Raw genomic sequence first — 26,287 nt, forward strand, 5'->3', positions numbered from 1 at the left:
GTTATGATTGGGGCTAATCATCTTCCCCTCTCTTTTTCAGACTTGGGCCTGGATCAGTATATAATAAAGCGCTTTGATGGAAAGGTGAGCAGACTGGCACACACATGTCCTAAGTTTTACTGAAAAGGTTTTCAAGGTCCTCTCTAATCACATGACGGATCTGTGAATACTGTTTAGTTGCTGGAAAAAAGTTCGTTTGGGTTCAGAGGCCTGCATCTTCAGGAGATCCTGCACAGGAAATCAAGCCAGGGTTTTTGCTGGGTTTTTGTTTTTTTTTTTAATGTTTTTCCATGTAAGGTAACTCATGGTTTGTCATATATTGAGGCTGAATTCAGTGTTTACTGACTTTGGAATATTAACTCAAAAATCGCCATAAAGATGACAGAGCACCCCTGTATTGCACTCACATTTCATGTGGACGCCTACCTGATTGAACCTTCTGACAGTGTATAGCAATAATCCTAAGTATGAAACTGTAATGATCTCTATCGTGCTTTTGTAGCAGTTGTGAAGAACTTGCACGTTTGTCTTGTACTTTCAGTTCTTTACTTCTTACCTGATAAAGAAATCCCATTATGCTCCATCACTCTCGGTCATTGAAAAGGAGCCTTTCAGTTTTACTATCCCATAAAGCTGCCAGCTCAGCAGGCTTTCCCTCTCAGGATAAGTTCTTCAAAAGGAAGAAGAAAAGTCTATACAGGGTCAGCATGGAAGGAAAGGGCCAGGTTTGAAAATATTTCTTAATTAAATTATAATTATACGTTCTTTCCCCCTTCTTTCCCTCCCTTCAACCCCTCCCATATCCCAGGCCTCTCTGTTGCTGGTCTGTGGATGTATAGATGCATACATATGTAACTATAGTCTGCTGGCTCTGTGTAGTCTGCTTGTATGTGGATGATGTCAGGGCTGACCACTTGGGATTGGATAACCAGTTAAGGGGCTCCTCCCTGTGGGATGACTGAATCTCCTCTTTCAGCAGGCCTTAACTGCCTGCAGCTCTCTGCTTAGGGGTAGAACCCTGGGAGATTTCTTCTTTCCTGAAAGCTGGCCTATCCTTTATCATCTTGCATTTCAGAGCTGTCTACTCAGAGGTCTTAAGTAAAGAATGCTGATGCCTATAGCTGATACTGCTTGAAGAGTATGCATTATAGAAGAATGGTATTTTTAATATTCAGACTAAGATCAAAAGTTCCAAAGCTTCAAGTCTTTGATGACTTCAGATTTTCTCTGATGATAAATTTGAAAAAAACAAAAACAAACAAACAAAAAACCCTTTTACAGCATTGGATAGCTAACAGATCCTTTTATAAACAGCTTGTCTCCGCGGGTAAGGGTACGATGGGGCAACAAGCCTCCTGACCTGAGTTCTCTTCCCAGAATGCACCTGGTGGAAAGAGGACTGACCCCACAGGCACACCAGCCTACACAGAACATATATGAAGCACACACATAAAAAGAAAAAAAATGTAAAAAATTCTTTTAAAAACTAATAATTTGTTAGTACTGTTAGAAGTAGTGATGATATAGCATATGGAAATACAGGGGATTTTATTACACCCCTCCTAATATACATGTTTTCACCCAAGATTTGTTGCTATAATCATTTCATGTACTATACATTATTTTTTATTAAAAACTATAATTTCCACTTGATGTTTTTAGCATCTAGTAATTACCCTATAAAACAAAATATTTATTTCCAAACAGAGCTTTATTTTACAGTAGTGTCATGTGTCTAGTCTTAGTTGCTGTCTTTAATTGGTATGACGTATTTTGTGTGTTTTCTAGTCTTTGGGTCCCTTTGTGTCTCACTCCTCCTCCTTGGCAATCTAAATATAGAGAGATGCACCCTGCACTTTCTATTCCTGTGACATGAAGTAAGCACACGCCTGGAATCAGATGCGGTCACGTTCCCTTCAGACATCGAAGGGGGGAACTTCATGCTGCGGATGTGATCGCTTCCTGAGCAGGGATGCAGGGATGCTGTGGCCGAGCTTTGATGTCACCCTGGCCTTCTCTCCCAAAGATGACTAAGTTCTTATCCTGTTTCAAACACAGCAGCAGCAGCAGATTCCCGTTGAAACAGACCATTCACCATCGTCCCAAGTCTCGTTCCTCTCCCCTCCCTATCTTTCCAACCTTCCCTTTCTCCCTCATCTCCTTCTTTCCTATCTGTCAGTCAGTCTGTCTTTCATGTTTATGATAGAGATCGAACGAGCCTCTTGCATGTAAAGTGTATGTGCTCTACCACTAAACTGCAACCTCAGCCCCCAAAGCTCTTTAAAGGTTATTGACACGCCACTGGGTTCTCCCCGCCCGCAGGCTTCCACTGCGCTCTGTTGACTGTTTCCGTGGCTGTACGAGGCACTGAAGTATTATGAAGTCCCACCTGTCAATCGATGGCCCTAACACTTTCACCCTCCCACCTCTGAGAGACTTAAAATCAGTCAAGTCCACATTCTATTGAATTCATATATGAATTCAGGTCTTACTGGTGCTAAATACAGATAAAAATAGGCAGAATTTTAATATTTTTGCTTCTGATTTATATTTTTGTTTAGCCACCAATGCCATCTATAATAGGATATATCCCTTATATTTTCTGTCTTTTACAATAAGGAAATTTTTAAAAAGGAAGGCAGGAGAAACTAGATTCCAAAACAATGAATGAGCTTGTGGACAAGGCTTCTTGAAGCCTGAAGCTTGCACAGATATTTTAACTAGTATTATTGGGGTATGAATGGAAAAATGAGGACGTGACCCTCCCAGGTGTGGCGGAAGAGAAGGTTTTTTGTAGCTATGGAGGAGGGTACAGCCAGAGGCGCCTGGGAGAGTCCAGACTGAACTGGGCCAGGAGAAGAGGGTAGGGGTAGGGGCTGTGAGAGAGACAGGAGAGAGGAAACCAAGAGAGAAAGAACACATGGGACCGTGGGGAAGGAAGCAGGAAGCCGAGACCCCAAGAGAAGAACCAGACCAGAAAGCAAGCCAGGAGACACAGAAGACATGTAGGCAGAACGGCTGAGCTGTATAGGAAAAGGGACTGGGGAAGCAACACTCAAGGCTGGGGAGGTTTAAAGTTGGGGAAGGGGTACACTAGCCAGGATGACTGTGACGGGTACTTGTGAGTACAGACTTGGGTGGGCGGGCAGTCGGCTTTGCTATGTTAAACAGGCAAGGTTCAAGGCAGCCTAGTCTAAAGAATGAGTTCCAGGCCAGCAAAGTCTACCTAGTGAGACTTCCTCTCAGGGAAAAAGGAAGGGAGGGAGGGAAGATGGGCGAGGGAAGGCAAAGTCTTTGCATTGTTTGCTTGTCTGTCAGGCACTATCCGTGCTGATACATAATTGCTCATTCCATCTGTAGCATCATTTCCCGGGACTGTGCATTTTACATTTTACAGTTAAGAGGATAGGCAAGCTAGGTCACGAGACAGGTCACACAGTAGGGGGCCCGTGGAGCTGTCCTGAGTGCTGTATTCTACTTTCATATGCCTCTTTTAGAATTTGACCTATTCGTAAATAGTGTTAATCCCAAAGATGTGAGAAACACTGCCTACTCAAATCATCATGGCCAAATTAATTAAAGCAAGCAGTTAATTAAAGCAAGCTTTTTAAATGCATGTACATGAGCTGCCTCCCCCTAAGGCGGGGTGCAACAGGTCAGCCTTGGACATGAGGAAGACAAGATATTTATAGCTGAGGGGTAAGAGGTTCCAAATGGGGGATTTGACCACAAGATAGGTGGAGTTACAGGAGCAAAAATAAGGTGGTCACAAGAACATTTTAAACAGAGGTAGGGTTGCAACATGGCCATAAAGTAATCATAGCAGGGTGTTCATGACAACAGGTGGCCATAATAACCTTTTAAAACAAAGGCATGGTTGTCATTTCCTGGAACAGGCAGGACAAAGCCCTTTGTAGTTAAGATTACAGGTGGGGCATAGCCTAATCCTTGAGAAACAGGGAAGGAAGGAACCTAATTTGTCATAACTAAAAGATGGCCTTTAAGCCTAAAATGAAGGCAGACTGATTCATTAATAGGACTTTTTTCTCATCAAATGTTCTTGCCTTATTACTATTTGAATAAAAGTAACAATAGTGTGCTCTGCCCAGTTGTTGGTGGTGATGGTTTTTTTTGGTTCGGGGGTTTGGTTTGGGATTTCAGAATGGTGGATTTTGAGGCGATTGCCCAATCTGGTCTTAAATTTGAGCTGTTCTGCCTCTGCCTTCCAGATAAAGCACAGTTAGAAACTGATAATAAATGAAAATTTTTCATTTCAGGAAAGAAAATATGAAACATGCAAATTTAATAACTGGATTTAGAAACTAGAATCAAGCTGTTCTGTGTCCCACTGTGTCATAATGTGGTCAGCTGGCATTTTGGAAAGTACTGTCTGTCTGTCTTTTTATTGCCCCTGTCACTCTTAAAGTGATCTATCCATGTGGTGTGTAAACTGGATCCCTTCTGATGGTAATCAGGCCATTTGAGTAAGATGTTGTTTCTGTCATGGACAAAACCAGGCATTCTTCTTGCCAGTAATGATTGGCTGTGGGGGATAAAGCATCATTTGAACAGGACTGGTTATGATAGCCTTTTCTTTTGAGCAAAAAGCTCAGAGGGTAATTGAATTATTACAGTGAACCCAGGTGCTGAGTCAGCATTTCCCAGATCCTCTGGGTTGCTGGGGTAGCTCTGTGCTAGAATGTGTGCTTCAGCCTGGGCACGGCTCTGAGTTCAATCCCTGAAAACTTGCTAAAATTTCCATTTTTTCTTCTTCCTCAGAGATTTTCCCATCTTCTTTTGTACTCAAAGGTTTTTAAATCACTTTCATGGTCTTTTTCTTACAAATTAACTTCAGTTATTTTTTTTCCACACAGTATCACTAACTAATAACGAGAACGAAATCTAGCTTTGGCGTGTGACCTCTTTCTTTTCCAAGGCATTTATTTCCGTGGTGTGCGCTCCCGCATCTGATAGCCATGTGTAAGTGACCAGTAGCTGTTATAAAGCATGCTGAACCGGGGTGAGAGATACAGCTCTGTGTCACGGGGTAGCATGGTGCGCAGCAGAGCAAGAGTGTGGACCTCAGACTGTCGTGCCCTCGTTCAGACAGTGGCTCTTCTGTACAGCCGAGGGGCAGCAGCACCCTTAGCTGAGTGTCTCTTGCCTTGCCAGAGAACTGGGGCAGTGAGGACAGTTCGTAGCTGTTTGACATGGTTATGAGCCTGTGCTCATTTTATGGAAGGACCTCCCACTAACGTGTACGCCATCTTTCGTGGGTTTTAGCGGCCCCATACCCTGTGGGTAATTGTTCTCTCCTTAGTTCAGGCACCTAGAAAAGTCTCCCTGTGCTGTCCTTGACTGGTTATTTTGTATAAAGACTCCATTTGCCCAGCGGAGAGGCAAACTCCGCTGTTCACCGGAGCTCATTCCACCCCACCCCTCTACTGTAGATTCCTCTGGGCCTCGGCAGCCCCCACTGCAGACGTGTAAATCGCTAGTGATGCTTGCTTTTCATTCAAGAACTTTCTGAATGATAACTGAGCTTGATTTGGAAAGAGCGGTAAGTTTCAACCAAATTTTATTCCACAGCCAATGAAGTTTACTGATGTAAAAAAAGCTTTTTGAAGCCGCTTGATATTTGGAGCAGAGCCTGGCTAAATTAACTGACCTGAACTACTCCCTCAGATGGCAGCCAACACGGTGACAGCCTTCATTACACAGGACACCCCACCCCACCCCGCTTCAGTGGAACATAATAGAAGGTTCAGGTTCCCTCCCGAACTGCTCCGCTGAACGGCTACCAGTTCTCTGAACTCATCCGGCTTTGGTGGGTTGTGTGTTGGAGTGAATGACACAGCAGGCAGTTTGCCAGAAAGTTGAAGCTACGTCCCCCTAAAATTACGAGACATCCCAATAGGAAACTTCCATTCCAGAAATGCTTTGACCACCCTGGGGACGACGTGGAATCTTTACAACTCTTTTTAAAAAAACATGTTGACTCACATTCTCTGTGATTTGGTGCCGGGAGGTTGTGTTGTAGATCTTTGTTTTCTTGTGCCTAACGGGTGATGGCTAGAACATTTTCGTGTGTTTCTTCTTGTATTTTCAGGTTTACAGTGATCATTTTCACAGGTTGTTATTGTTCCTTCATATGTTGCGTTTTGTGATATATGTGTTTGATTTGTGGGCTTGTTCATATAATCACTGTCGATTTGTTTTTCTTTCTCTCTCCTTCTGATCAGGAGTTCTGGCAGGTACTGACTCGGCAGCATGTGCTTTCGATTAATCACTGCTCTGGAATCCATGTTAATGCTTCCGAGGCTGGGGGTCGGTGCATGCCTCTGGCCTCCCTACTCCCTGCACAGTGGTTTCCATCCCTGACTTAAATTTCCTGTTTTATCTCTAATATGACAATTCAAACACTGCACGGTCCTTGAGAATGTAGAACCCGCTCTAACTCAGAGGGAAATTTCATCAGTAGCTGTTAACACACAGGGATAAGAAATGTTTGTAGGCATTACACTGCATCAGATTTTAATTAATTGGTCATTTAAATGTTAGTATTGTTTGGGTTGTTTTGTTCCTAAACTATCATAGGAACAGGCGACAGTTTGAATGAATAGATGCATTTTTTTCTTTTGAAATTTCTTAATCAGTGCAAATAAGCCATTGCTTGGTTGATCTTTGCTCAATAAAATAGCTTAAGAGGAAGCTGGTGGCTCATTTAGACTTTATTACTTTGCCCCTTTGAGCCAGGGAATGACTGTAGCTTGGGGAAATAAGCAGACACATGGGAAGAACATGTAGGTAGAGCTGGCCGGGAGATGACCAAAGACAGGCAGAACACAGGCATTTTAAATTGATTTCTGCAGGGACTCTCAACTACAGATTATAAATTTTTAAATTTTATTCATTTAAAATTACTCTTGCATTTTTGATGGTTGGCTGCAATAAAAAAAAAATCTAAATTCAACTTAAATAGCAGCATCATTTGATTTGAAGTAATTGGTGATATAGTTAATGAGGACCGCAGGAGTAATCTTTCTTTTCATAGTGCATTGCCCCCTGTGTTCCTGTTTTAAAATGGGGTGGATTTTAGTAGTTCCACATAACTGTGGCATTAACGGTATTCTGAAACAAACAAATACTTTAAAATTTGCATCAAAAGAATTTACTGCTTCAAATTTCAATGCTTCAAATTCTGGGATTTTGTGTCAGAACAGCTAAGGTACAAACAAGTGCTAGCCAGTAGAGAACATAGCTGGGCTCGATCTCCTTGCCTACCAAGGACAAGCCCTGAACTGGGCCTTGCCATAGCACTCCAAACCTTTAAAAAAGAAAGGGTTGAGGCCCAGTCCCACAAGAAAGCCCTTCCCATGGCTCTCAGTGCAGTTAGACAAATGAGAGGCAGCGAAAAGCCCTTTCTCTTCATTAATAACCATGTGCTTTCGATTTGGAAAGACTTGCCTTCCAGGAGATCCATACAGCAAGAGTGAGGAGAAGAGAGAAGAATTAGCAAGTGCTAGAAGTCTCTGGAGCCTGCAGCCCTCAGTGCTCAGCACCAGTCACTGATGCTTTCAGTACAGGAAGTACTAGTTTTGCTTCACCAGAGGTTGGGAATCAGCCATTACGCCACTTGCAGATTAGTGCCTCTGTATAAGGAGGAACACGTAAATTTTGAAGTAGTCTGTATTTTTCTATCCATATTTTCCTGAACCTTTTCTGAGTTTCTAGAATCAGTATCTGAATGCAATATGTAGAAACTGTTTTGCTAAAATTAAAAATTTGAGATATTAACTACTTTTAAATCAGTTTTTACTGCATCCTTCAAAATATCTTGTGAATTTGTATTAAGCATAGGCTTTTCTTTTAAAAGATGCTGAGGGAATTGTTCATATTAGTTTCTAGAAACAGTGCTTGTCTTGCTGACACCAGTACGTATCTTTTAAGCTGCCCATGAGAGCAGCAGACCCCTTGTTAGAGAAGGTGGACCCTTGCGTATCTTTCTGCAGGATCTGCTCTTTGCATGCTGTTCCTACTGCCTGTAGAAAGCCCAGCACCGCGTCCTGCTAGCATAGTACACTGTTCTTCAGGCCAGCTCACTGATGACATCAGGTACTCAGTGCATTGCCATGAGGAGTATCCGAGGTCTCTTTCCAGTCTCTCCAGTTCCACCACTCCTAAAGTCTGTGGATTTAACAAGTTTTGGTTATTCAGGTTGAAAACAGAATGATAATGCAGTCATTAACTCCCCCAAAAGGATGTCATTCACTTGCTTGCCTCAAATGCTCAGACTCCTACTAGTACGCCTTTAGATACATTTTTATTTTAGGTTATGTTATGTTTGACCTTGAGATCAACCAAACCCATCTGATGTTCCATTGTTTATTTGAAGCATAATCATAACTGGCCATCACCTCTCTGACGACGCCCCATTCCTGGCTTTTCATCATGGAACAATGTTGGCTGCTCACTCTGACGTCAGAGGACTTTGTTCTAGACTGACTTCCTTTGTCATGTTACTTGAATACGAGCATGTTTAAGGCCACACTGTCATGATTCTAGAAGAGCTACTCAAAACAAGCGTCCTCCATTCTGTAGACGCAGGTCCGCAACTTGTTCTAAGTGTCTGCGATGCTCGCTGGCACTACAGAGACTGGGAAACTGGTTCTTTGAGAGTAGGCAGCTTTAAGAGTATGGAAGAACATTTTCTTTTTGAAGCGATGCACATTTTGAAAATGAATGAAGTAGATGCTTGGCTAATAAGTAAAGGCACACTTAATCATTGGCTCAGCTTTTCCTCCAGTTAGCCGAGGCAAGCTAGCTAAGCCCCAAAGCTCCACCATAGTGAGCTAAGTTTTCCAGCCCTCAGTAACATCTTCAGAAATTACAAACATGGACCCCCGTGTGCCCCTAGGCTGGTCATAGCATATGAAGTTGAGAGGTCCGTGATAGGGCTGTGGAGTCGGAGCACAGTGGGTCCATTCCCCTGGGCAGTTAAAGTCTCTAAACCTGAGTCATGTCATTAGGATCACAAGTGTGAAGACTACAGGTGTGGCCCACCGCACCCATTATGCACTGCCAGGCTTGAACCCAGCATCTTCCAGCCAAGCTACATCTTCAGCCCCATAAGTCTTTCATGAATAGCTCTTAATGCTTGATCTCCAATTTGAGACGAAAATTTTTTCTCACAGGGCTTCCTGAGAGGCAGTAGCTGTGTTAGTCAAGGGGGTGAGCAGAGATTCTCGCAAGGAACTTTCTGTTTTTCCTCACATGTGTCCCTTGCTCTATTTTTTCCAAATGGGAGGGAATGAAACTACTATGTTGACTTATTCTTTCCAAACGTGTGCTTGACATTGTTTTACATGGAGCAATAAGGCCACTTACGATAACTATGTGACTACAACCAAGATGGCCGCCAAGCTCAGGACTGTTGGGGGCAGGGGCTTGTTTTCTAGGGAGTTTGGGTCCAGCACTAACCTATTGGCGTGACCAAAGTTCAGAATTAAATTATTAGATTTAGGTAGCAGGCTATCAATAACAATCACGTGTCATTTGTCCCACAATGGAGTCTGATGTGAACATCAGACATGCGGTGCCAGAACATACATCCAGTTATGTCCCTCTTAGAGTTTCCTCCTTCAGCAGATACCGAGGATTCAAATAAGTCATTTCGATAAAGCTCTGCCTTTTGCTTGACATTCACTCCATTCCAGCGGATTTATTTGAATCCTTGTTACTGCTTTTAACCATCTCATCCACCGCTGCTACAGTTTAAGCATCTTCATGATAGCGTTCTCCCTGAGGCTAACTAATGAAGTAAGGAGACCATCTTATTCTGGTATTTGGGTTGTTCTCAGAGCCCACGTGGTTAGAATGGGGACTGAAAAGAGAGCTGCTTTCTGCAGTTGGCATGCACGTCATCTTCAGCACTCCCCTGCCTCGGCCTGTTGCACACTAATTTACGTTGCCTCCGATGAAGTTAAACTTTGAGAAGCTTGGACGAGAATCTGAGTCAGAAGGGGGGAAATCATAAACTACACTGAATTGGAAACATTTCAACTTAATTTTCATTTGGCATGCACCAAAATCTACCTTTCTACACAATTGGGTGTGGACCAAATCAAGAGTGACATATTTTAGCTGTGCAACAGGTTCTGTTTGATTAAGAATAATGTGATTGTTTAAAATTAACGTTTCTCAAGGCTTTGGAAGCTGTCTGTGCACCAAGGAGATAATGAAGTGTGAGATTCATTGCTTGAGAGAACCACTGAGCTTTGTCTAACACACCCTTCTCCCCCTGTAACTCCAGGTTTGGAAACGAGATGCCAAAATCAAATTTTCTGGAAGCAGTATATAACTGTCATTAAACTTTAAAGTACAACTTCAAATATTACTAGAGGAATTTGAAATCCCTTTTAGCCATATAGAGAAATATTGATTCTCTTTTTTCATTTTTACAGTACTGGTGATTCCACCCAGGGCTTTGCACATACAAGGCAGATGCTCAGCCACTGCGCTACAAACCTTGCCTTTTTATTTTTTTCTTCAAGACAGGGGCTCACTAGATAGCTCTGGCAGTCCTGGGACTCACTCTGTATCCCACACTGGCTTGAGACTCACAAAAATCTGCCTGCCCCTGTTTCCCAAGTACTAAGATTAAAGGCATAAGCCATTACACCTAGCACCTTTTTAAGTTTTGAGGTAGGGTCTTGCTAAATTGTCCTTATGGGTAACTCATAATCTGTCTCAGGCTCCAAGTAGCTGAGATCACAGACCTGTGCCATCATCCTTGGCAAGGACCACTGGTAATAAAATAATCCTTAATAAGTGTCAGTATTAAAAAAAAAATCAAAAAACCCTTGAGGTTCATGGATGATAACATTTTAATTTATGTAGCAGTGCTCTGCACTTTCTTTTTATTTAGGTTCAGAAATCCACAAATATTTTTAGTTTATAGGTTGATACCCAAGCATTTCCTTGTGAAGTCTGCTCGGTTCCAGGAGCTCCTTTTGTCTTAAACTTCAGAACTTGGAAACTGGATGTTAATAAGAATGATAAGGTTAATTGGCTCCATCTCATTGAGTCCAGGAAGGGAAAATCAACTGCTCTGTTTTGATCAACCCTGTAACTAGCTGGTTGGGATGCCTCACACCCTGAATGCTAACACATTGGTGTCCTGACTGGAAATCCAGTCCCAGGGCCCTTCATGGCTCACTCAACTCTAACCATAAGTTTATGAGACTAGTCCGAAGCCAAAGGGTGGGCGCTTGAGCACAAAGCCATCCAACCCAGTTAAACTCAGGGCTTTTAAATTCACTGTGAAGTACAGCAATCACACGTGTGAAGAACAGTGTGCTATATAGTAATTTTACACAACAAGTTTTTCACTTGTTATGCCTTCACTACAGACCTAAAAAGCCAGGTCTGTAGTGAAGGCATGTAATCTCTGCTACTTAGGGGGCTGAGGCAGGAGGATCACAGTTGGAGGCCTGCCTAATACCATAAAGTAAGATCAAGTCCAGCCTGGCAATTTAGTGAGACTCTGACTCAAAATAAAAAATGAAGTCTGGGGATTTCACTCAATAGTGTCTCGCCTCACACATACAAAGCTCTGGGTCCAAGCCCCAGTAAACACACAGACATGTAAATCAGGGGTCTACAGATGCAGCTCACCTCTGTGGTATAAACCTTGCCTTGTAAGCCCTAGTTTTTGATTCCTTGGAGGGGATTTGGGGGGATTCAGACTATGGTACCATAGTACATGAAAGCAGCCCCCTCGAGGTGTGGGGTTCCTTAAGGTCTACCATGTCAGCATCTTTCTTACTGATCTCAGGTCTGTAGCTCTGCTCTTCATTTGGAAATAAGGCTGGGTTCTGAGTTATCTTTTGTTCATGCATGTCTGTGAGCTTGTTGCTTTGAGGCACTCTACAAGATTCCGTCATCCAGTCGGGGGCATTCGTCACGAAGTTGGATGGAAATGATGCTCTGAGCTGACCCACATCCTGCCTTACACTGAGAATTTCAGAACTGGAAGTGACTGATTGGAGAATTTGAGAGGTCACCCCTGAGCTCTGAGTGTGGCCCTGGTGCTTCAGAAGTTACCGAGAGTTGCACTGGTTTTAAAACTGCACCCAGGAAATTCTCACCATGCACTGAAACGGCTGGAGCCCCCTCCCTCGGGAACCTAAAGGTGATGCTCGCTGAGTTAACACTGAGAGACACCTAATCTTACAGTCATTCCTCTTAGAAGACAGTTGAAGCATCGTGGAAATAGTTCTTTGCACTCTTAAATACAGCTTCAATTTCCTCCTTACACTTTGTCTATTATCTTTGCTATATATCCTGATTTCCTACTTATATTGAATTAATGCATATTCTTTGGATCTTCTTAGAAAAATTACATTTCAAGGAGAAAATGATAAGGAACACTGTGTTTACCTTTAAAATGTGCCTCCCTCTAGCTCTTTGAGCAAACTGATGCTGTTTGCTTAGAGAAAAAAAAAAAAGACTTATATTTTAGTCCAACATTAAACATTACCTGAAAGATTAAGCAAGGGACATCTTGCTGGCATTTTGTTTGGAGAATTGGACGTTAATGAGACCATTGGCGTCAGAGACGTTAATCCGAACGCCCTCTGTTCTGCCGGCCTTTCCACTTTTATTTTCCATTTTACTAGACTTGGGCTTTTACATTTTCATTTTCAAACTCATATCTCTGTTTTCATAGCTCCCCTATATGTCATGGGCAATTGATTTGAGGATATCATCTATATAAGAATTAGATCTTTTTTTAAAGAAACCATCTAAGAAGAGCCATAGGCACAAAACAGTCTAATAAATGACTTTCAGATAACGCTCATCCCCTCTTTAAAGAAAAAAAAAAAAAAGACATCACCTCGCTGTGCACACCAGGCTGGCCTCACACTTGCAGACATCCACCTGCACCACCACTCCCAGCCCCACTCCAAAATTTTGACCCTTTGACACTCTTACTTTTAATTTGAGACACCAAATTTGCTGGCTTTATGATAATGTTGATGTCTATGATTAAAATGTCCTAGCTTTTGTACAGCTCTTCTGTAGAGCTTTGGGTATTGACAGACCTGTAGCACTGATAAATGCAAGGTCCTACTGTGTGCCGGCACACTAATGAATGTGCCTTCCTACTCGTACCCCAGCCACTCTTTAACAAGCAAATGCTCAGAAAATACACAGCCAGCTTCTGTTCCCCGCTCTTCCTGCCCAACTCCGGAAGCTCGGATGAAGTGTGGACTTTGCGCAGTGAAGAGATTCTGATCCCACAGTGCATCCCAGGGCACGCGCTGCCTGCGGACTGTTAAGCATCCATCGCTTGTTCTTGTCACCTTGGAAGAACTGCTGTGAGGCGCACATACTATGTACTTACTCTCCAGTAGTGCCTGTGCAGTACGCTCTTGTTCCCTCCACTTCTCCATTCTTTGAAGTTTTCTCCCCTCCCTGGACACACCCTCTGGTCCTGAGCCCTTGTTTCCTGCATTTCTTTTCTTTCCTATATCTTTTACTTCTCCCTTAAGCAGCTTGGCTGTCCTCTGGGCTCTCCTGCTCCCTCCCACAGTAGCAGGTGTTTCACATACAGCTACTCTGCCAAAAAACCCTCTCCTCCCCTAAGGAGCAGAAGGTCCTAAACCCAAACCTGCACTGTTAGGTGAGCTGGCTATAGCTCACAAGTGTAGTGAAGAGGCCCTACCGAGACTGATTGTTGCCCACAGTGGGTCTACTATATTTCTGTCATGTCTATAGACTGTATACTGTCTAAGGATGAGGAGGATGGGCCCAACTTGTGCCTACAGGCACCTCTCAAGCTGCCCTTCTAACCACCAAACATCATGACACTAGCATAAACATAGGCTTACAGAAAATAGCATAAGGATTCTGAAATAAACCTGTACTCAGGATGGATTGATTTTCATCAGTGGGTAAGAGCATTCAGTAAAGTCAGGGTCATCTCTTCCACAAATAGAATGGGGTTCACTGGATATCTAGACACAAAAGAATAAAGTTGAGGGCTTACAAGATGGCTCAGTGGGTAAGGATGCTTGCTGCCAAGCCACATGACCTTGAGTTCAACCCCCCAGAATCTAAGTTCTTACTCCCCAGTGTACACCATGGCACAGGCACATACACACATGCACACACACACATACATATTAATAAATGAATATAAGAAATGAAGCTGGACTGCCCATCTTTATAAAAACTCTAAATGAATCAGTAAATTTTGAAAAGGAATTGATGCTTTCAGACTAGAAAATAGAGGTAACTTAGTTACCTTGGTTTCAGTGATAAAGTACTAACTACAACACGAGGTAAAAGAAAACAAGAAGTGAACTGGATTTTACCAGCAAATCCTTAGATGACTCAAGGAACGTTATCAGAGCAGTGGAAACCAAAAGGGGGAATGAAGGTCGCAGTCTCCAGAATGTGTCAAGAACTCCAAGTCATCCAAGCAAAGCCAACTGAATGATGGCACAGGCCTTGACACTTGACGTTCAGATGACAACAGCTATGAAGATGACACTGTGCACAAGGCAGATGCCCATCAAAGCCACAGTGAAGCCAGGCCTGGGGCCTGCCTGAAGTCCCCGCCTTCGGGAGGCAGAGCCAGGAGCCTCACCTCAAGCTTGAGCCATTCCAAAGCAGCCAGGGCTAAGTCAGGAACCCCTGTCTGGAGGAAATGGAAACCCTACATCGAGGTATCAACTCACATCCATGAAGATAGCTGCAAGGATGTGTAGAAATCAGAGCCTTTTATGATGCTGGGGGGTGGGAGGGTGAATATGTGCTGAAACCACTGAAGGAAATGGTTTGGCTGTCCCTCAAAACATAAATATATAATTACCATGTAACAAGGCAGTTCTACTAATGGGCCTACATTGAGAGAAGCCAAACTACTCTGACAGCTGTTTGTAAATGATTACATACGGCAGCAAGAGGCAGCAGTCATCTGAGTGCCCTGCCTGTAGAGGGGTAAACCAGTCCTGGTGTGTACACACAGTGCAGTGTCTTTGGTAACACAAAGTAAGTACTGATTTGCACCATAGCATGAATAAGCCTACGAAACATTTAATGGTAGAAGCCAGACACAAAATATTAATTTGTTGTATGGCTAAAATGATGATTTCTATGGAAATGCAATCATAATAATATATAATAAACCTTCAAAGGAAAATAAGGAAAAACGCCCAGCAAATGGGTGCATTTTTATTCTGATACATCTGGACTGGGGAAGAAGGTACATGTGTGTAAAGGGAATTGATGGGATAGCTGGCTAAGTGAAAATGGACAGGATGCAGGTCGACAAGATGACCAGAATTTGATCCTTGGAGTTCACATGGTAGAAGGAAAGAGCTGACTACCTCAGGTGACCGCCACACTCTTACAGTGGCAGACACACAAAATCATATTCTAAGAGTCTTTCCTAACAGGTGGCATTAGATAATACTCTGTGCACTAATATTAAATTCCCTGCTTTTATTGAGTTTACAGTGCCTAAGAGAATGTCTTTGTTCACAGGAAATATATTCTAATATGTTTAAAATCATGTAAAGTAGCAGCTCACCTCCAGCTCACTCAGCCAGCGTGCTGCAAAGTCTGTCTCTATATAAAATACAAAGCTGCTGGAGTCATGTGTTAGTAAGCTTACATCAAAGGGGTATCCTGGCTCCTTATATGAGGTTTTCAATTTTTCTGTCAGTTTGAAATTGAATGAAAATCTAAAGTTACTGGCCAAGTTTGGTTTCTGTCTTTTCTTTTTCCCAAGTAGCAGAAAGTGATGCTGCCTCTGCCTGGCAGCCTCCTTTCACTTGTTAACACTCACCTGCTCCTCGACTTTTGGCTGGCAATAGCTTACTCATTATAGTGCACAGTGCAGTATCTCCATGAAATTATATGAGTTCTTTGGCTTCTGTATACACTTATTGCTTAGGCTAGCCATCATTTGCCTTTGGAAATGTATTTTCATTTCGAGCAAATCTTTCTGTTCTCTCTGTTTTGCAACATATCAGATAATGTAAGACAGACAGACAGACAGACAGACATGAGGAGTTTGCATATTAAGTTCCCAGAGAGGTAGCCTTGCCCTAGCAATTCCTCCGATAGGTTCTCCTCCTAAAATTTGACCTTGGGCAGAGAACCAAGCATTGCTGTAGAAAGACTCCTCCATGCTGAGAGCACTGAGCTAAGTGCGCATCCTAGTTGTTGGGTCAGAGAGATAATCACTAAATACTGTCCTGGGGATACTAGACCAGCCACAAAAGCTGGGGGGTGGGATGGGGGTGTCTCTTGCTTTCTGTCTTCTGTTGGGTTTCTGCACTGCTGGGGATGGAACTCGGAGCATGCTAGGTAGCAGCTCTCGCATGGAGCAGCAGCCCAGCCCCAAGGAAGGTCTTTCTCAAGTAGTATCCGCCACCCACATCTAGAACCTGGGACTGTGTGGCCGCACCGCCTGGCCTGTGGGTTTGTACCTGTTTATGGGCCAGCAGAGTTAAGGTCCTGCGGGGTGACTTTGTCCGAATGGTGCTGGTCCTCTCCATTGCTTAACCGCTTCTCTTTCCTTTGTGTTGATGGGATCTCCACTAGACCGAGGTAACCGTGGCAGGTTGTGCCTGGATGCTGGTGTGTTGGTGCTTGTCCGTTCTCACGAGGCTCTCGCCTGCAGTGCCGCCTCTTGCTTTCTCGCTTGCATGAGAGTGTTTCTTTGGTTATGCTGCCTTGGTTTGAATTCTTAAAACCTCTTTCTTTTTGCCCCCTCGGTGCACAGAATAAATATTTCCTTAAGTGCCTGTGGTTGGTCCAGAACTTACGGACTTTGTTTCAAGTGCAGCCCTCTGGTGGATCCTTTGCAGTTTTTGAAAGTACCTTCAATGAGGAATTCAGAGACCAGGAAACAGTGCGTCCAGCAGGCTGTTACTGGAACTAAGAACTGGCCTGCGTGACTCTTGAGTAAAGGAAGGGAGTGTACACTGGGAGCAAGAGCTGAGTCTGGAAGCGGCTTATTTCCATCAAACAGCTGAAACTCAGTAGCATCCGCTAACATAATGATAATGCAAAAGTCCGTTTCCGGATTACACTTCAGAATATTCTTTATCCTAAATACTCTTCTGTGTTCTAGATTAAGATTAAGACTCCAAAAGGAAAGTTTAAAATTAGTATTTCAGAAGCGTATATATGGCCTTGAGAACAGCTGCCTTCCCTCTGCTTCAAGATCACCAACAGTATGATTTTTTAATTTGATTGATTGATTGGCCAGTTGGAACCAGTTTTAGCTTTCTCTTTTCTTTGGTTGTTTTTTTTTTTTTTTTCCTTTATACCACCAAATAATAGTCTTAAGAGTGATGCCAGGTGTTCTAAAAGTGACACAGTTCTGAAGTTAGGCCATGTGTTCGATGGCAGGAAAAAACTGAAAACATCTTCAAATTTCAATGAACCCGGTGTTTACGTGAAGAACAAATGACCTCTTGTCTTGGAATCTTCATTAGCTTAAAAACTGTAAAGGATCCATGGATTTTGAATGGCCGTCCTAGAAGTGCTTAGGGGACGAGGGAACTGGGATAAATGTCGTCCGTTCTCCCTGCCTGTGTTCTGATTCAGTCGTATCTTTTCTGTTTCTTGCTGGGACCTGTGCCCCTGCTAGAAAATTGCCCAGGAACGAGAAAAATTTGCTGATGAAGGCAGCATCTTCTACAGCCTTGGAGAGTGTGGGCTCATCTCCTTCTCTGACTACATCTTCCTCACAACAGTCCTCTCCAGTGAGTATCATCTTCCCATCCTGTCTGTCTGTAAGGAGCACCAAGAAATGCAGAAACGGCTCAGCTGATTAGCTGGAAAACAGCCCCTAGCTTACAGTTAGCGGACTGTAAATCCTACAAGATTCCATTTGTTTTGTTTTGTTTTGTTTGTTTTTCTTCTGTAATTTGGGTGTAAACTCTCTTGAAAGGAAAAGAAAACCTAAGGTGTCAAGGTAGAATTTTTAAAGCTGACAGCCTGCTGATTTGCCCCTGCTGTCACTGGGCTCTGTGTTCGGTGAGGACCAGATGCACACGGTGACTGTCACAACTGTCACGGCGTGGTGCCGCTCTGCACATTCCATTTCCACGTGGCGTTTCCTCCCCTAAGGAAACCTGGCTCCGTTGTCCTGCCCATGTTGAGTGGTCACTTATTAATCTTGGAATGGTATTTCTAGAGACTCAAAGCTCAGTTTTCACTTATGGAGAACACAGGTAAGTTTTTAAATGTTAAACTATCTAGGATATGCAACTCTGGCTCTTTCTCTTAGTGTGAATTGTAATCATCAGAAAAACCAAACAAAATGTTCATAGCTCTCTGTGTAGTCTGTTAAAATGTAACTCAGGCCAGAGTTGTAGGCAACTGTAGGGCAGAGGTGGAGGATTGGCCTAGCACGGCACAGTCCTAGGTTCAGCCCCAACACTGCAAAAGAAAATACCCATAGTGGACCGGAGTTCCGACACAATGTTAACAAAGGGATTCCGAGTGCTCTTCCAGCTAGGAGAGAGACGGCCATCTCTCCCTCACCTCATCTCCTCACCTTATCTCCTCTCCTGCCACACAGCTGAGTTTCTTTAAAAGATAAAACCCTGAATCATGTGGTGGCTTTGAGACTGGGTCTCTTTATATAGCCTAGGCTGCCCTCAAACTTGGAATGCCCCTGTCTCAACCTGAAAGTATCCGCCATTCTACACCACTGTGCCCAGCGTATGGGTTTTAACAGACGGAAGACAATTCCTGCCGTGACCAACTACTTCAGCCTTACTCCTTCAGTGTAACTGCTAACAAGGGAGAGAAGACTTCTGCCTTGTCACAGGACCCTGTGGGTGCCACTGCAGGAAGAATGTATGTGGCAGCCCAGTGCTACAATGAAAATGCCCATTAACATAGTGACGACAACCCCAAAATAAGCATACCTTGGCATTGGTTTCTTTTCTTTTTCTTTCTTTCTTTCTTTTTTTTTTTTTCCTTCTTTTGAGACAGGGTTTCTCTGTGTGTCCTTGGCTATCATGGCACTCACTCTATAGACCAGGCTGGCCTCCAAGTCACAGAGATCTTCCTGCCTCTGCCTCCCTAGTACTGGGACTAAAGGAGTGTGCCTTGTCACACCCAGCCCACACCTTGACTCATTTTTAAAGAATACAAATCATTTTCTGGGTATGTCTATATACCTGAATATATGTGTGTGTGCCACTCATTGTGGCTGCTGAGAGCTCAACCCTGAACCTCTATAAAAGCAAATGCCCTAACCTCTGGGCTGTCTTTCCAGCCCCTCGTTGAGCTCACACGCACACACACATACACGCACACACACACACACACACACACACACACACACACACCCCACCCCACCCCCTACCCCCGCACACACCCATTTGGAAGTTTTCTCCTGCTCAGATTCCTTGTGATGCTCTTCAGATGAACTGGTGATGTAGACGTTTCCCACACTTCAGCCTGGAGCATGCCCTGTTGTTGCCTTCGTTTTACAGGTGAAGAGACTCGGTATACAAAATGTTTCAGAACGTACCCCTAGTCCCAACGTGAAGGAGTAGCCATTTTCTGGTAAGAGCCTAAACTGAGCAGCCTCTGGGCTCCTGCGCCTGGCTGCCCAGCTCTCAGTGTCTGCGGTGTAGCTGGAACTCACTCGCCGCCTCTCTTTCCCTAAGGCTGAGCTGCAGCAGGGCTCTGATGGCAGCCCAAGCATCCTTACAATCTTAATGCTGGACACTGTGTTTTCCACTTTATCCAGCAAGCTGCCAGGGAAAGCATGCCGCAGATGGTGCGCTAGGGTAGGGCTGGTGAGCAAGGGGCTGTTACAGCCTATGCACAGTAAATGGTTCCCAAGTCATCCTGGGAGAGGGCAGACAACTTCCTAAGCCTCAAGAGTTAGTACTGGACCCTCGAGATGGCTCAGTGGGTAAAAGCACTCGTCACCAAGACAGGCAACCTGAGTTCAGTCTCTCCAAGCCACAGGGAGGAGAAAACCAACCCCTAAGCTGTTCTCTGACACCCACACACTCGTGCACACACATACACAGAGAGAGAGGATGGATGGATGGATGGATGGATGGATGGATGGATGGATGGATGGATGGATGGATGATAAACAGGCATTGCTAGTCATTTGGCATAGGACTAGAACATGAAATGCATTAGTGTATTTGTCTTTCTGATAAACAGCGGGTAGCTGGGGCCATAGAAAGCCAGTAGGCCAGTGGGAAAAGTCACCCAGCTGAGGCAGGACTGCCCATCTGCTGAGACCCTAGCACTCAATGGGTGGACTCCCGCCATCCCTTGGTGCTGCCAACACTGTACTGTAGCGAACTGAAGCGCGGGACCCCAGGCCACTTGAGGAGCTGTACTCTTGTCAGAAAGAAAATCTGAGAACTATGCATGGCAGATTGTTCTTTTCCAATTTACCACACCTAAAAATCAAACCGGGAAAGCTGCTTTCCTGAAGGATTATGTTGTGCAGTGTGATTTCTCATTAAATAGTGTTCATTCTCATGGAAACTTTTTGGCAGTTTGATAAGAAACATCTTGTACATAAAGTAAGACTTTTCTTCTGCCCGTATAAGACTTGAGTAAAGGGCCTTCCTTGGCCAGCTAACCACTGAGCGGCTGTCCTCCTGTCTCATACACACGCGCACACACACACAGCTCAGCAACGCTTTTCTTGCTTTATTTTGATTTTCCTCCTCCGCCCTAATCCCCACTTCAGAGTCTGGGTCATTCATTGTTTACCTTATTAATTGTACCTTCTCCAACCTAAACCGTTGAGTTACATAACAGCAATCACAAGTTTGTAGTTATAGCCACTGCAGATGATTGCAGTACACGAAGAGTTGCGGCAAAGACACAGAACAAGAATCTATTCTAAAATATATTGGGGTTCGTGTGTTTGTTTCTTCCAAAACCAGCCTTACTGTTGGTACTCTAGGCCCAGAATAGTCTTTGTAGCTGTTAATGTCTTCAGTCTGCAGCTGTGCCAGCAGAGTGAGGGAAACATGGTTTTTAAATGAACATATTTCATACTTGGTCCCTTATGCTAATTCAGAACCCATGTGTTGTGCCCTCCCCTAGGCCGGATTCACGGATCCTGCTGGTTACAGCCCATTTCTGTGGTCCGCTTTGATGGATTCACTTGAAATTTTTTTTAGCATGAGCATCTGTATTAAGCAGACTGTCTAATAATTATATTTAAAATATTTACTAGCTAGCTATTCATCAATAAAATAAGTTTAGATTCTTATTAGGCAAGATGATTAATAATAATTATTAAGTAATTTCCAGAGAGCCTCTGATCCTTAAAGTAGGTTAATAAGAATCAAACGAGAATACGGAGGCACAGTTATTAATGCCTCATTATCTACACTGTCCAGCTGCAGCATTGGCTCATGGTCCTAAGATGGAAGGGGGCCATTTTTCCTCATAACCAAGTACAGAGAAATGCTATCAGGATTTATCTAGAATGCTGGATATTATTAATTTGGGTCATTTTTATTAATGCTATTCTACAAAATGACAGTGTAACTTAAAATCTGGCTCTTGCCTGTTGTCACCCGATTTTATTTTGACAAATGACTATTTATTTTGTATTCTTATCTCCATAGCTATCCTAATTAAAATTGTTAATCCTGTGAGCTAATACCATGGGACAGTCTTGGCTGGGGAGGCAATGGTAATGAGACATTTATAAAAGCTCAAGATGAAGCGTCTTCCTTGCTATTCACTGTGAAGCTTCAAAAGGCACCAGAGAACCCTGTGGTATGTTCAGTACCTAGGGCTTTAAAGTTTATGTAGGTCTAATGACTGTCAGGCATAACTCAGCACATTCTGATTTTGACTATTTTAGATTTCAGGCAATGAATAAAGAAATTGAATTGTGTCTTTACGGTAGCTGAATTTGGCTGAGTAAATATTAAATCATGTCTCACTGTTTACACGGTTTTGCATATTTCTTATAAATTCATACATGTGCTGGACAGTCACAATAATGGTGATATTTTTAAAAAATCCTTTCAGATTTGTAGTATGTGAGGTCATGTTTGAGCAGCTATGTGTGAGAACAGATGTCATTTCAGTGATGCCAGGTCTCCAGAAAGCAGACGTATGGACATCATTGTATCAGCCACCACCCAGGGAGGGTTTTACTTGGGATGAACAAGACAGAATTCTTCTGGAAGGATGTCTGACTTATGACAGTCTCATGTGGACTTTGGTGTCATGCCCTGTCTCTCTTCTGTTACCCTAGGCAGACTGAAAGTTAGCCCTCTCTGAGTCATGAATAACCCTTCACCCTCAGTGCCACCCCTGTCCTCTAAGGTTCTGTGGGAGCTTAGTTCTCAGCAGTTACCATGTTTCAGGGCCTTCTCTCATGGCCTGTAAGCCCTGGACTGGAACCCAGTGTCTATACCTGCCTGCACACCTAGCTACACGTCTGTCGGTATGCCTTAAACATGTAGCTTACAATGTTGTGGATGCTCAGGCTTCATCGTTGGCTCCTTCCTTGTTTCTGAAACAAGTTTTTAAGGGGCCATTGCAAGCTGGGTATGGAGGCACATGCCTATAACCCCAGCATTTGGGAGTCTGAGGCAGGAGGATGGCGGCAAGGTTGAGATCAGCCAGGATATATAGTGAATTCAAGGCCAGCTTGGAACACATAGCAAAACCTTGTCTCAAAAGGGTCAGGATGAAGAGTACTGCCGTTGAGTGTTTTTCCCAATTACCATCTATCCTAGAGAAGCTATCAGCACAATTTGCAGCATATACAATTACTCCACGCATATTTATTGGCTAGATAAATGAAGTTTTATGAGCTGTTACCTTACACATATTAAAATTTTATATTTCTGAACATACCTTCAGCTTCTTGATTAATATTTTAAAACTATTTTATATTAATATTCTCTATTACATATAAACAAAGCCAGAAATTTAATTATAATAGCCAGAATGTTTTTTCTGTTGGGACACTTAATTGAAAACCAAATAGCTTTTGGATACCAAACAGAGTAGCATACAAAGAGGGGTCCTTAAGATTGAATGGGTTAAGTAACATACTCGGATTCTTTTAATACAGCAGCTAGATCTAAGCAGCGAGGTGGCAAATTCCATCTCAGCACAAGCCGTTGCCTTGGTTATCGAACTTCTATTTTTGAAATGAAGCCACACAAAATGAAAAGAAGGTCGAGTTGGCGAGCATTTGTCTTTAAGCTCTCCCAATACGAGACCAGGATTCTGTCACATAGGCAGATGTAATTTGGGCATAAGATAGTAATGAACATGAAGAGAGTGTATTCATGCTGTGGAACCTGACCTTATGCAGGTACAACATGGGATTGCTCACAGAACCCCTCCTGCAGGCACTCTGGAGAAATCTAAGCGCTCTGACATTTCTGGCACTGAGTACACTTGACAGCACAAGCAGTGTCAGGATGGCCAGGGTATATAGATGAGAAACGCGGCTCTCCGGGATAAAGTCCAGACTGGCTGCGGACTGTCAACCAGAGCCATCAGTCTTTACGCTTGTCTTCACATAGGAAGTTGGCAGTGGTGGTAAACATCTGGCTGGAATGTATTTTATTATGAAAATGGCAGTGAAAGAAGTTGTAGGTAGACTGAGTGTCTATACAGCTGGAAACTGGAGAAATACAAAATAAACAAATAAATTACATATATATATATATATATATAAATTATATATAATATAATATAATATATCATATGTATTACATATTTCATAAGAGGTCTTAAAGTTCAGACTCCCTTGACATGATGTGTCTCATACTATCAACATTCAGAAACTTGAGCAATTGATCGATTAAGCACACAGCATTTCAATGAGGAGTAAAGGTCTCCTCCTCCTAGGATTTCCAAATGCCAGTGAAACTGGATCAATATCAATTTTACGTCCATTCTGAGAATGCATTAAATTTATAAATTACTGTTTAGAACATAATAGAACAGAAACATGGTGCTTCTGAGTGGAACCTCCCGGTAAGTGCTGCCAGAAATAACAGCTTGAGGCCCTCTGGCTTTAAGGGTGCCTTGGATAGTGTGTAAATCCCAGAGTGTAGGCTTGTCTGGGCAGTGTGCAGTGTCAGCATCATGACTGCACCTTGCATTTTGGGCAGCTTCCCCCCCAGCTCTGTGGAAAGGTTTAACTGTCTAGATTGGGCTCCATCCTCCAAGCTATATGAGCAGGCTTTTGTAACTGCCCAGAGATCTAAAGGGCTGTAGGATGTGGAGATGAACTAGTACATTCGGCCCTAAGACACATCCCCAGCACACACACAGATGCACTCAGCATTGATCGCCTCTGTGAGAGGCAGTTTGTTATTCCTCTTCTCCCTTGACTACCAAATCCTCAGAGTGTACCCAGCTATGTGTGCAGCGGATTAACTGCTTGGATTGACCTTTACATTTGACTGACAGCTCCCTCCTTACTCTGGACAGCCTTCATCAGGCACTTGCATAAAGTTCCTACCCATGAGCTTAGACTAATGAAATAATCACATATATAATGATGTTAGTCTTAAAACGTATATTGGGAAAGAGCTCAGGGTGGCTGAGTTTTTTGATTAGCCCGTAAAACAGTAGCCTGAGCCAGCTACTGTAAACCTATGCAATGAGGTTCAGTAGCATTCTTTTTTTTAAAGATTGATTTATTTATGCACATGAGAACACTGTAGCTATCTACAGGCACACCAGAAGAGGATGTCAGATCCCATTACAGATGGTTGTGAGCCACCATGTGCTTGCTGGGAATTGAACTCAGGACCTTCATATAATGTATGTAATACAGAAATGTGGTCAGCAATGAAAATGTTCATAATGTATTGATGAGTCAAAATTTACCCATTATATGATTCCATATTGGAAAACCATATATGTTTTCACATGTCGTGAACTTTACTATTTTAGGTGGACTTTTTGTCTTGTTCCTCCAGGGACATTTCTAAATGCTGTATACTCAAAGATAGAAATGGATTTCTTATTTTAATCATTTCAATTTATTTAATATGAAAACTACATGTGTGTGTATACACATGGAGCAGGCTTTCTACTGACCACACCCTCTCCTGGTCCAGCATGAGCTGGTAGCAAGGACATGATGCTGTTTCACAGTATGTAGTCTGGCTCCCCTTCAGTATGTTTAATGGGAATATACTGCTGTCCAGCCACAACAGAAATAACCAGAAAATAATAGAACTTACTCTTACAGGGCATAGTAAGTTACTAAATGGTAAGAAACTAAACCTTGTGGTATAGTCAAAAAGATCAGAAAGTGTTTTAAAATCGTAATTCCAGCACAACTCAAAGAAAGAACTTTAGTTTAAATTTTATTCCATAACAATACTTTTCTATAACAAACTATAGTCTGGATGAGTTTTATGTTCTATGTAGCTTTACATTTTCTTTCTTCCCCCCTTGTGTCCTAGAGACGCCAGACAGCACACACAAAGGCTGCTTGCTAAGGAGAGGAGCTGCCGATGACGTCTAGATACCATACTGACTGACCTAGCAATGAGTGTAGAGAAGCTCAGTTAATTCTTCACGCTACCTCATGGGCTTGAGTGGAAGTTTTCAGGTTCCTTTCTAAACTTAAAGTGGATAAGGCTCTAGAAGAAAGTACCCTGACAGCAAAGGACTGCCTCGGAAGGCCTGAGTTCTGGGTAATTCCACAATCCAAACTCCTGCCATAGGCTTGGGGGCATGAAAGCTCAGGGACATGTCCTGTCCTCTATCCTTGTCCACAGACCCCCCCAGGCCCAAAGCTCTCAGATCAGGGTGAGCAGATGTCAGACAAGCTGGAACTAGGGTGACTCCTGAGCCACTGGTTTCTCCTCAGGGTGGGTCTGCAGCACCATGAGCTCCACCCAGGGGCAGCGAGTCACAGGGTCCTTGGCCACCCACTGTTCATACAGTTGAGGCTTCGTCACCTAAATACATAGGTCAACTCTAGTGCCACTCTCCTTTTAGACTGTGCGTGCGTGAGCATCTGCAGAACCACTGGGGTGTTCAGGTCTCAAAGGTGATGGTTGCTGATGAAAACCGTATCTAAGCATGCGAATCTAAGCACAGCTTCTCTCTAGACTCTCCAGCAAAATCCAGGGATGCCGCACATCTCCTTGCTTTGGCTGTGTGTTCAGCCCACGATGAGCCAGGCCTGGTTCTCTTAACTTGTTTTCTTCGCCCTTTGTCCCTCTGAATCCCTCGGATCCCTCTGTTCCTTGAA

General features: G+C 43.3%; 1 protein-coding gene across 4 annotated transcripts in view; it reads left to right on the forward strand.

The window, feature by feature from the left end:
• Micu1 (mitochondrial calcium uptake 1) overlaps positions 1-26,287 on the forward strand; it is a 161,572-nt gene that overhangs the window by 47,901 nt on the left and 87,384 nt on the right. The window contains exons 5-8 of one of the 4 annotated variants that reach the window (NM_001291442.1): positions 41-84; positions 6,243-6,254; positions 16,621-16,626; positions 17,675-17,789. In NM_001291442.1, coding sequence (NP_001278371.1) covers positions 41-84; positions 6,243-6,254; positions 16,621-16,626; positions 17,675-17,789 — 177 coding nt within the window. The remainder of the gene's footprint in view (positions 1-40; positions 85-6,242; positions 6,255-16,620; positions 16,627-17,674; positions 17,790-26,287) is intronic. The other 3 variants (NM_001291443.1, NM_001359267.1, NM_144822.3) reach the window with 3 other exon arrangements.

The sequence above is a fragment of the Mus musculus genome, chromosome 10 (assembly GCF_000001635.26).
Source record: "Mus musculus strain C57BL/6J chromosome 10, GRCm38.p6 C57BL/6J".
NCBI classification, from domain to species: domain Eukaryota; kingdom Metazoa; phylum Chordata; class Mammalia; order Rodentia; family Muridae; genus Mus; species Mus musculus.